The sequence below is a fragment of the Phaethon lepturus genome, unplaced genomic scaffold (genome assembly GCF_000687285.1).
Source record: "Phaethon lepturus isolate BGI_N335 unplaced genomic scaffold, ASM68728v1 scaffold12138, whole genome shotgun sequence".
Taxonomy (NCBI): Eukaryota; Metazoa; Chordata; class Aves; order Phaethontiformes; family Phaethontidae; genus Phaethon; species Phaethon lepturus.
Window position 1 is genome coordinate 13,855 of NW_010555582.1, and position 12,067 is coordinate 25,921.

Consider the following 12,067-nt stretch of genomic DNA (forward strand, 5'->3'; position numbering starts at 1 on the left):
GGAAAGAGGTGGCATTACCCTAAAAATCCGTAAGTGACTCTCACCTGTCATCTGGGAGCTCCTGTTAGAAATAATCAGTGAAAAACAGAGTATTTTGATGGCGGGGAGTAACCTGGCAGATATCAGAACAAAACAAGAGTTTAGATATGGTTTTGATAGATTATGCAAAAGTTTCTGAAAGCATGTCATGAAATGGGAATCCAGAAGGATCTGGGACTGGGGAGGGAAGCGCATTAGCTAAAACACAGCAGTAAGAGGAGGAGATAAGAGCACTGTGAAGGACCGGGCAGGTGACTTCTTGTCACCTGACTTGTCACCTTTCCTCTTTCTTGTAACTTTGTTTTTGTTATTTGCAAAGCTGAGACACACTGAAATGTTATTTAGTGACAAAAGAGGAAAGCCTATCTCCTATCTACTTAATACAACAACTTGAAATTACATGGTCAGGAGGAGGAAAAAATTAATTTCTCAGTTAAAACTGCATGGCTTTTTTGAAGGAGATAATTTTATTTAGACAGAGATAGCCTGTATGTATTTCACACCAAAAAAAATCCTGTTGAAAGTATCACAGGAGATCGAAACATGTACTGGGGTGAAAGAATATATAACAGCACTGAACATCGTAAATGTTAGGAATGCTTCAAAACATTGTGATAAAAAACGAAGGTGGCTTTAAAGAAAGAGTGCTTTCAGAGATGTGTACAATTCCTAAAGACATTTTGGCATGCAAAATACATTAAACGTAATCAACATATATTCCATCCATGGCAGTGAGAAACTGGACCTGAGGGAATTGTACAGCAGGACAAAGCAGAAGTTAGCACTGAATTAAGCAATAAACATGGACGTGGATGTGAGAAAACCTTTTTGTTGATCAGAGGATGATAGAGGAACAGGGCTGAGAATAGTCAAGGATATTACAGAAAATGAGCATATGGTGACAGTGAGCTATACCAGAGAGCGAATGCTGTCTAACTGGGTCTCGGGCAACGCGCCAAGACTGGATAGGAAAGACGTGCCTTCTAAGTGTCAGCCTTTAGATAGACAAGATGCACAGTCAGGGCGGATTGGGAAGAAGCTACATGGACTTTGAGTCCCTTTTCTCCCAATATATAAAGAACTCGTTCTCCCACTGGCATGTCTACTCCCACTGGCATGTCTATAATACATTCCTGTAGAGCTTTTGATGCATTAAATGTTCCTAAAGGGGCATTGCTTCTGGTAGTTATTTGAACACATCTTGAGGCAAGTATTTTTTTTTGTCACCAATGTCATCAACGTTGCAAACACATACTTATCTGGCACACGTATCAGTGTGTTTCTCCAACTTTTGGCTCATCTGCTCTTGTGTGACCTACCGAGGACCCAAACCTCTGTCTTCTCATCTACTGTGACCTTGTGAAACTCTGACTTCCAGAGAAACCACCGCTCATGGTACAAAAAACCAGACTACATCTGCTACTACACCTTATGCCCCACTGTGCCTCCAGATCAGCATGAACACATCCGATCACGTTACCTGCCACCTCCTCCTTTCCCTAGCTCCCCTCTAGCCTTTGCCTCTTACGCGTCAGAGTCTGCTCCCAAGGTAAGGGTGTGTTCACTTCGACTTGCAATGCAGCAGAGAGACAGTTGAGTTAGTTGGGCTTCCCTGCCCTGCTAGGCTGCAGCAATCTAAGCAGCAGGGTAAATTCAGGCTGGTTAGAGCTAGCTTGAGACTCCAGCATTGCTGGACCAATGTCTTTCCCACTGCACACCCACAATGTAGTTTCTCAAAGTGCTTAATCCCAAAGACCGTCATCTAGTATGGTAGATGATCTACACTAGACCAGTATCCGGTGGACCTGTGTGTTAAATTGACAACAAGCAAGATAGTGCAGATGACATGGTATTTTTGTATGCAATATAGACTGCAGATCCTGTAACACGGTATCATGTCCATTAAGCACAGCATTCACAAATAACATTGAGAAGGAAGAACAACTGCTGAAACATCATGCAGACTTTCTCTTTTGTCAGACTCCTAAGTAATCTAAACTATCACAGCAACACTGCTATTTACACCGGCAGATGATCTGTCCTGTTAGGTACAAAATGCTCCAAAACTCTTGCACTGGTCTCCTCATAACCCAAGCATACAGCGAAATTAAATAGGGGTTGTCCTTATAAAACTGAGTCAGGCTTTGTGCCAGTTGACTCGCAAGCATTGTTTGAAAGATTAAAATAACACATAATTGCACCAGCTCTCTAAATCTGACCAGGGCTCAGAGGATAAATGCCTTACCTCATTATGTTTAAATGCTCTATCTCAATCTGGTTTAGAGCAGAGGCTGTGAGCTGCCAGTCTGCTGTACTGTTAAGAGAACAGAAATACCGCTACAGACCGGGATGTGGGCTCCGGCAAAGAGCCACACTTAGTATTTGGCTTTCCCTTACTGTCCCCTGCTCCTCAGCTCGCTTGCGTCCAAGGATCGTCGCTTCACCCGGTATGACTATGTGTCAGCTCCAACTGAAATGATCCCAGTTCTCAACAGACAGCGTTTCTGCGCCTGACGTGCAATGTTATTTATACACTACAGACCACATTCCTGATGCCTAGCTCATGCTGGTGGCTCCCACCGTCACCACTGAAGAGCACCAGCCAAAACGGCGGCTTGCTTATCAGAACCATCCTCCCAGAGACAAGTCATGCACACCTCATTTGACTCTCAAATAGGCGGACGTCCCAGTCTGTGCAAAGGAGAGTCAGAGCTAGCTGGAGTCAAATCAAAGATAGTTTTGCTCCAGTAGGAAGAGAGGCTTTGAGGAGCCAGTTTAAAAAGGGACAGAAGCCCTGTGAGAAGCCCCGTACAAAAGCCCTTGCATTGCTCCTCTACCTCTCTATTGCTTCTAAATTACCAACACATTTGGGTCATATAACAAAGGAGACCTTTTGGGCAATTGTACAAGCAGTATCAGCAAGCGTTTCATGTAAGAATTAGTCTCAGACACGGGTCCGTCAAATTTCCCATCTAACCCAGCAACACCACTCTGCATGGCTTTCCTGTCTATTTCTTACCTCTTTTAACTTGTCCAGCTCGTTTTGCAGTGTCTGCTTGGATACTTCCACCTCAATGATTTGCTGTCGAAGGATTTCATTTTCGTCTTCTGCTTTAACACGTTTCTCCTCCACGCTCTCCAGCTCATGGTGCAGTCTGACAGAAACATCTTTGGCTACCTGGTCAGAAGAGCACAAATGTATGACGGGGATCCTTGAGGAGCAACAGCTACGGTATGCCTCCTACAGCAGGAAGCACATTACAGCCCTAAACAGCTGAGAGATTTTTAATTCAATTATGAGACGGTTGATGAAAGATTCCAAGCCTTCCAAGTACCGAAATGAATATTAATTTCTAATAGAGAAATCCAAGATGAAGATATATTTGATTACCCATCTCCAGCTCCCTCTCCATATTATGCTAAGGCAATGTCATGAACAGCAGGAGGAAACAAGCAGATACCAAGCCTGTACATCAAAGTCCCAGCATATCACATCAATAAAACAAAACATGAGGAATTGTGCTGTAAAGTTGACAGGTCATCAATCAAAGCTGTATCCATGTAGCAGTCTCATCCACCCAAATTTGCTGCTCTAGCAGCAATCACAACTAGGCAAGAGTGATATGAAAGCACAGAAATATATGCTACCTTAGGTTTTCTGAGTCCAGCCTAACAAGAATAAATATTTACTCCAAAAACATTTCGAAAGGTGATTCATCACGCAAAATGATGAATTATTGAGTTAAAAGAAGTCAGCAAAAACACAGCAAACAAACCAAAAAAACCTCAGTATCTCTTTCACTGGAATCTATGTACAAGATTTTTACTGACTAATGTATCATTTCTATTATGATAAGGTTATCATTTATTTTTTATCATAAAGGAGAAAATTAGGTCTGACATTTTGAAAAGTTTCATGACTTGATATGCCACTCTGATTTCCACTGCTGGGAACCAATCATTCCAATTTCAGAAGATTTTATGTTTTGTATTCTTGAGTACAAAATGCTTAATAATTCTAGCGGTAATCAGTCCCTCTCTACAGAACATATTTTCAAAACAGCTACGAGATAGCAATATTAACAAAAATAAGTAAAGCTAGATGAACATCATGCCTATACAAAGCTTAGCCTTGATGCAAACAATTCTGAAAAATATAAGAACTGTTTCAGTATGAACATAATTTTTAGAGGAATTCATGTTTTCATGGGAATAGCATTTTGATTCTCTATCAGCCTTGCTAAAATATTATAACAGTCTGTTCCTGTCATGAGTAACTCATTAGGCCCTAAGAAATGCAACTTTGACTAGGTTTCTTCCAGTTATTTGGCATAAGGAAGAAGTGAAGAGGAATGAAATGGCATGAACTGAGAAAAGCATATCAGGTTTTGGTTATACACTTTTGCAAAGCTAAGGTTCTCAGTCAAACCTGTAAAACAAGACCCTCTAAATCTTTCAAATGCACAAATGTAAGCTGGCTGCATTTCTTTCATTTTGAATCTATGTACATGGTTTTTTGCTTCCTAACACATCTTTTTATGATGATAAACTGCATATTTGTTCTCCATCACAGAAGGAGGAAATTGGTCCTGACATTTGGAGAACTACTGCCTGCTTCATGTGTCACCCTCCCTTCCATTGCAGGGAGACACATCCCGGTCTGCTCTCTTTCACTCTGCATATGAACCTCTCACCCACCTTCAAATCTTGTTCCAGGCTCCTAATGAGCTCTCCATCCACATGGCCTGTTTGTGCAACTTTCAAGCTTTTCTGTTCCGCTTTCCTGAGACGATACTGGAGAATGCGGCAATTCTTGTTTGCCCGGTCCAGCTCTCGCCGGAGCTCCTGCAGCTGGTAAACATCTTCTTCCAAATAGCTGTCACGCATTTCTTCCATTTCAGCCCGAAGTTCATCCAGCTCATCCTGTGAGAAGTCAAAACAGTGCTCCATCATACCTCTAAATCTCACCCGTGGGAGCAAAATAGGAAACATGCTCACTAGGATACCATATTAATGAAGTGATACAGATTGCAACATGCAGCTCCAGAAGTCATAGGAACAGCAGTTTTATCCCAACATTGACTAATTATGTCGAACTAAATTAATGTATACTTGTTACATTTCTTACAATTGCTTTAATAATTAAAAACAGACTAGATGCTTATCTGTCTCCCAAAACTGGTAACACCTTCATTTTACCACCTCTAATTAAAATAAAAAGTGCCTAATACTTTGCCACTACCTGAACTGATTCCTTGCTTTATTTAGACTACAGTAAACCTACTTAACCAAGTACCTCCGCATCTCTGTGTGATGTGCCGTTTTAACAAACAGCACTTCCTAAAAATGAAATTGTCCCTTGAAAACTTTCATGAATCTTTATGCCAAATACCGAACTGCTCCAGATGAAAATGCTGTCCCATCTGAGCCTGGCACCATGCACATGCCTAAAGGGTTGGATGAGGAAGAAAGTGGGTTTCAGTTGTGTGCACACACATTTCAGTAACAGGACCACAGACACAAAATAAAACCCGTGCCCATGGGAATAACCTGGTCATTCTTTTCTGGGCATTATGAACTGTCCCAATTCCACATTATATCATGAGTGGCACATGCTCTCTAAAGTCAGATTTAAAGATTTATGGCTGAACAGGATAAGCTTTATCATTCCCATTTGTTTAATCTGTTCATGACTGAAGCTCCAGAGCTAAAACTCTTATAAAGGTCCTCCAAGCTCAGGGGTACAAGACATTAAACTACTGGGTGAGAGGAAAATTATGACTATACTAACTTTGAACAAACCTGGAAAAAAACAAAATCAAGAAAAAGAGCCAGGAAGAGAATATTTAAAATTAACTATTGATTTTTAAATTGTTTTCTTTAAAATTGCATTTGATATTATAAAGACCAAATTTTCTGTGGAAAACAGAACTTACATAAGATTCAAGCAGAATGTACACCAGGGCTAGCTGCACTGTCACCTCACTTCAGATTTGTAACTGACACTTGAAATACCAACGATGGCTGGAGGCTATTTCACACTTCCATCAGGTGGAGAAGACCCTGCCACGGAGTTAGCTCCCTTGACAAAGCCCCCCCACCCCCCGGCTGGACCACCCCTGTCCAGTACCTCCATGAACGTGCCCACCTACAACCCTCCGGGTAGTCCTCTCAACCATTCCCCCTTGGTCTAACTGGATGGACAGTCATGTTTCTCGCTGTATTCGTCTTGCTCCACTTGTGCTTTAGTAGGAAACGAGGGACAGACCTTGCCTCTGAGCACAGTCCTGACCAAAGGAAGACGTGTCGAACTTCTTCAGCCTCAGCAGCATAGTTATGTTAGAATTACAGTGTTACTCCTACCAAAAACGCATCCACGTATAAAAGCTCCAGTGTTTATCCAGCAATGTTTTAACTTCAGTTAGCTGAGCCAGCGTAAGTCAAATTTTAAGTAAGCCCAAGTCCTCTTATTCCTAAACAACCACTCTGGGCTCAGCAGCGAGGCTTTGCTCCACCACTACAGCCCTCCCTAGATGCTCAGAAAGGACAGTCAGGTTTTCTCACAATCCCACTATAGCGCTATACATTCTCAGTGTATTCAGATTTCTGCTGTAGGGGCATCCTGCCCCACAGTCTCCCTGGGACAGCTGCAGGAGTCGGATATTTGTGTGGATGGAGAAGCTCAAGGGTTACTGTCCAGTGAGCTGGATCACGCCTGAGCCACGCACTGTCTGAAAAGGCACAGAGTAAGCATGGTAACAGAATTCACCCTTGCAGCAATGACATCCTCAGAAGTGGCAAATACATTAATTAACCACAAACAGAAGACTGTGAGGAAGCAAATGGTCTCTGCAGACCAAACCCAGCAGAATTCTTTCAAAAGAATTTATGGTCCGGGCCCTATCTACCCCTCCTCAGGGTACGGCCAAATATTCAGGCCGGTTTACAGCCAACACACTGGTGACGTTTTGACAAATTATTCATATTTTTAAAAAGGAAAACATAACAACATATGCTGGAGTAAATTGGGAAGAGACCTGTTTTCCTTTTTAATGTATGCACTTTTTCACTACGCTTCACATTTATAGACACTTTCCAGAGGTAAAATAAAAGTTCACCCAGTAAAGGCGGAGGTGCAAGAAAATGTCAAGGTTTCAGAAAGTGGTTGGAGAGTAGCAGTGGCTTTTGAACCTAAGGAGCATACTATTGTGTTACCTGTATATTAACTAGGTATTTTGGCTAAGGTAATCATACCAAAAGTACAGTCTTTACCTGTCAGAGCTAATACAACCCTCTGGGATGAACAGGACCAGACCTATTGCTTAGGGCTGTCTGCAGACTCAGGAATTGAACTAGATTTAAGCTCAATTAACTTTTTAACATTGTCTTCAGAATACTAATGTTAGATTAGATTAATAAATTGATTGTAAACTGAGAATTCTGAAACACAAATCCACAATAAAGGAAAACATCTGTCATCACCAAATTAATGGGATCTAGTTTATAATCTGATGTTTATACTTCAAGAACTAAGCAATGGCTTTCATGTACTCAGTGGCCTGCAAAGAAAAATTATAATGTTATTGCTCATATCTTAAACTTCCTTCTTATCTATACCAGGTTTTAGAATTAGTAAATCTGGTCGGTTTCTAAAGACAAATAATCCACAGTATTTGACTTCAAAGTATTTATTACAACCAAATTTGAAAAGTGAAACTCGCATCATTTTAAACAACCCAATCCCTGAAACAATGACCCCACTGAAACTGAATATTCCCAAATCCTCTCAGTGGACATGGGAGCTTTCCCAGCCCTAAGAATCACTCTGTCTCCATTGGAGAGTTGAATCCAATGTCTTTCCTTCACCAAAGAAGTTCCCCAAAGAGCTGCAAGCATTGGCATGAGCTATATTTCAGTAAACAGGCCTTTTACCTCCAGGAAAATGGAAGTTTTCTTCATCTCCCTGAAGAGCACAACTCCAGCCTTGCAAGGCTGTGGTTTCTTTTTCATATTCTTGCCTCTGATTTTGGTTATAAATACACATTTTGCTTTTCTCTAGTGTAATTTTGCAGATAAATGAAAATATAGGGTACTATCAAGAAAACTGTACTTTAAAACATCTCAGATTTTTTTTTTTGACTGAATTGACCTTCTTTCCCACACTTAATTTTTTTTCTGCTCCCAAAGATTTCATATAGAAATCAGACTGCGTCCTGACCCCTTCTATTTAGGAACACAGCATCCTTTGGACGAGCTTTAAAACACAGCAACATACACGCAAACACAATGAGGCCCAAACAATTTTGACCGTATAAGGAGCAGAAACCTCACCGTACGGGCTGCAGGCAGCACCAGCCGGCCCTCGGCTGTGTTACTGCAGTGCCTGGGGCTTGGACCTACGTCATCTGTCCAACCCAGGGAGCGAAAACCCAAATGGGACAGATCAAATCTTTTTGAGTAGCAAGATGAAGTCCTCCTTTTGTATATTAAAAATATATATAAGGGAGCATGTCACCTCTGGAACATCAAAATATAGGAAAACGATATGTGGTTCAGATTTTGTACGACAGCGCACAATTATGAATGCTGGGATAATCTTTTACTTATGTTAAAGACATAACCTTGCTCTCGATACAGGCCACAAAACCAGTGGCAAGGGTGTAGATGCCGCCAGTTCATCACAGCTTATTCTCCTCGGTAGGTACTTGTGATTCTGCTGTAGACGCTGAAACCTTGCGTTGGCATCCCCTAAGTCTGAGCTGTTACGATTACACCTACAAAACCAGGACAGCTTAACCTCCTCTTCTAAAGCGATGCGTGCACACAAAACAGAGGAAGCTGTTAAAGACCCGGGGAAGTGGAAATGAGAACTGAAACTGTGATGGTCCTACTTACTAAACTGGCAAACCTACCGCTTTGAAGGAAAACATGTCAATCATTAGTGAAATCAAAGGTAAATGCAAAAAGCCAGCACCTTAAAAACCCCAAACTCGGTAGTTTGCAAAAAAGATGCTTTGGCTGCAAGGCAGTTGGAAATGCTAGATAAACCCAGTCCCTGACTTCATTAAAGTGTATTCTTATTACTATTCTTATTGTGAGTGAGAATTAAAGCTCCTTCTCTCAGGAGGTACTGAGTTTCATACCATGGACTTCAGTACTGTAAAACTGAAGAAAGAGATCAGAATAGGCACTTAAAAGTAATTAAAACAAACAAGTAAGAAAGCAGCCATCCCTCTTTGTGCATCTAAAAAACGGAGAGCCTGCTCCCTTCCTCAAACAGGGAGGACCTGCTCCAGCATCCCAAGGTGGCAATTGAAATTGGGAGGTTAAGTGCTGGCATAAGAAGCTTCACTTTGCTGTATGTTCCTGCAGGGGATGAGAGCCTCCTCTCGATGCCTTTTAATTTAATGGTAATTATGTTATTACTTTCAGTAAGAACAGCACCAGGCAAGGCAGAGAGTCCTGGAAGAAAGAATATTGTTTAGGAAAAAGCTAAACTTCTTTTTTTTCCAGATGTCACCCTGGTCATCAGAAAGAACAAATGGAAAAAACAAAAAGGGAAAGAATATAACTTTCTAACTGGCAGCTCTTTCCAAATTTGCAGTAGAAATCGCAGTTGCTCCTGCTCCTGAGTCTAACCACTTATGGTTTCAGGTACTTGGCCCAAATGACTTCCTAAAGGCCAGCTATTTGGGGTCTAATAAGGGTCACTCATCTGAGATTCATGGGGTGGCTGCGTGAACACAGGGCCACACTTAAATAGCTGCTCCTTTTGCAGGATTCCCCTAGACTTCAGTGCAGAAGCAACAGAATTAGGATTCACGGTTTCCATCAGTCCACCAAGCCAAGGTGAACTGGCTGAAAGAGGAAAACCTGTGTGCAGTTTACATCGCTGCGCAGCCCAAGGTACATACTGATGGTGTCATTTCACATCTGTACCGTGCAAATTGAAGACTTGCCTGTCAGAAGAGAAGCCATTATCTCATTAATACCTTTACTGATGTCATGCTTGTTTATTATTGATTTAATTTATAATGAAGTATAATTAAGGGTAAATTATAGGAATATTCCTTGTTTAGGATTCTTGGGGAGGGAAAAAAAAAAAGAAGAGAGAAAAAGAGTCAGGCCATGCAGCTATTACACTAAGTAACCCATACACATATGAGTCATTCCCACTGAAGCGACCAGGAATACTTGTACAACCTATGGGCTGTGTCTAACCAGCCAGTCTGGTTGAGATCCGTAATGAGGTTTGAAAGTAAATTTTCCAATCATCTCTCCACCAACTGTGCACTCATTCAGCCCACAGAGCACGCAAGAACCGGGTTCCTCCTGAAATAAAATGAAGAGAGACCTACGCTCCAAGGGTGCAGCAAACGTGCTCCTTTACTCTCGAATCCTCTGGACAACTGTAAAACACACGCACGATGGGGATGTTTTGTTCAAGGGGCCAGACTAAATACAGTCCAAAGTAAGCCCTCTAAACTTCATATAAAGACAGAGGTAGGGGCATCAGCACCAGCTGCATCTAGGTCAGCCTGCTGATCTACCCTCACTGAGCTGATAATTACTGGCTAGTGTAGGAAAAAGGTCTTAGCTCAAAGTGTGAATAGAGATTAAACACTGGAATGCAACCATGTGTCAAAAAAAAAAAAAAGGAATTTTGGAAATTACTATTAGGGAAAAACCGCATGCAGAAAATAGCATAAAAGATGTATGGTTACTGAATTCATTGCATTTACAATTACATATATTAGCAAACTGAAAAACTTTAGGCTCCATTGAATTAGAACGCATCAGTTTCCAAAAGTTACATACTAACTTGGGAACATTTGCAAACTAGGAAGACCAAAACCATACAAGGCCAATAAACTGTACAGTATTTAAGCAAATGCAAGTGAAGTATGAAATTCAATTGTCTATGTAAAAAAGATATTTTTAAATTTTTAATTTAGCCAAAGTATTTAGTAATAGTATTTATTAATTTAGCCAAAAATCAAGTTTATAGATTATGTCAATACTATTTTCTAAATAGAAGGCTATTTAATACACATTAAAACAAATGATGGGAGAGTGAGGAAGGGAGGATGGGAGGAAATTACAGCAGGTAGCTGCTATTACACTGGCGAATCCAGAGCTTCTAGGAAGTCCTTAAGAAATCTCAGATTCATGAGCTGCAATTTTATGTAATCTCTGTTTTCGTATTTTAAATATCTCAAACTGTCTTTACGTAGGAGATGCTGCTGCTGCTGCTAAGGAATAAAAACATCCCCCATATCACTTTGCAGCAGTACTGCAGCAGGGATAAATATGCTGTAAAAGGCTGTGGTTGGGAAGAAAGCAACAACCATTATTTTTGCCTCTTGCAAAATATGTTAATGAACCCAAAGTCCCTGGGCCCCGACATTACTGTTTAGCTCTCAAACCAAACTACTTTATAAGGCGCGCACCAAGCCGACGTTGCTGGAAGCTCGCGCACGAAACAAGACGAGAACTGAGAAAGGACCGAGAGCACCTGTTGGCTTCAGGGCTGGCTTAAGGTAGCAGGATCCGAGAGCGAGAGCAGCGTCCGGCAGCTTTTCTGCTTCATTCGCGCGTTCGCCCCACTCTCGTTTCCACGCGCGTCCTCGCTGGAGCCCCTCGAGCAGTCACCTGGCTGGTGCAACGACACTGTCACCCACTGAGGGCCACCCCGGGAAACCCCTGCCCGGTGCCTCAGGCAGCGAATCCCCTCGGGCAGCGCAGGGCTCGGCGGGGACACAGCTGGGGCTAACAAGGCACATGGCCTCGCTATTCTTCCCCAAAATGACATCTCCCTCCGACAGCTGACCGACCCTCCGGCCGAGCCCTGCCACGCGGGTTTTGTGCCCCGGGCAGGGTCATCGCCTCCCTTCTCTTCGGGACCCCATCCTTTAGATGTATCAGAGTGGAATATGGGGCCTGGAACGGCCCCTTACTCAATTTATATCCAGCATATGTCTCGGATGAAACTGAATACAGAAAGAAGAAAGGCAAAGCAAGATAAACA

The 12,067-nt window shown here is 42.0% G+C and overlaps 1 protein-coding gene across 1 annotated transcript; it reads right to left on the reverse strand.

Annotated features, from left to right (window-relative positions):
• Nucleotides 1–3,058: 3,058 nt before the first annotated feature.
• On the reverse strand, nucleotides 3,059–11,210 carry LOC104624760 (protein SOGA3-like; the record flags this gene model as incomplete). Its single annotated transcript, XM_010292207.1, has 4 exons — nucleotides 11,163–11,210; nucleotides 5,282–5,293; nucleotides 4,738–4,962; nucleotides 3,059–3,217 (listed from the first exon to the last, which is right to left on the reverse strand). Coding segments are annotated over exons 1-4 (444 nt in total), but the record flags the coding sequence as incomplete, so codon positions are not given.
• Between the last annotated feature and the right edge of the window lie 857 nt (nucleotides 11,211–12,067).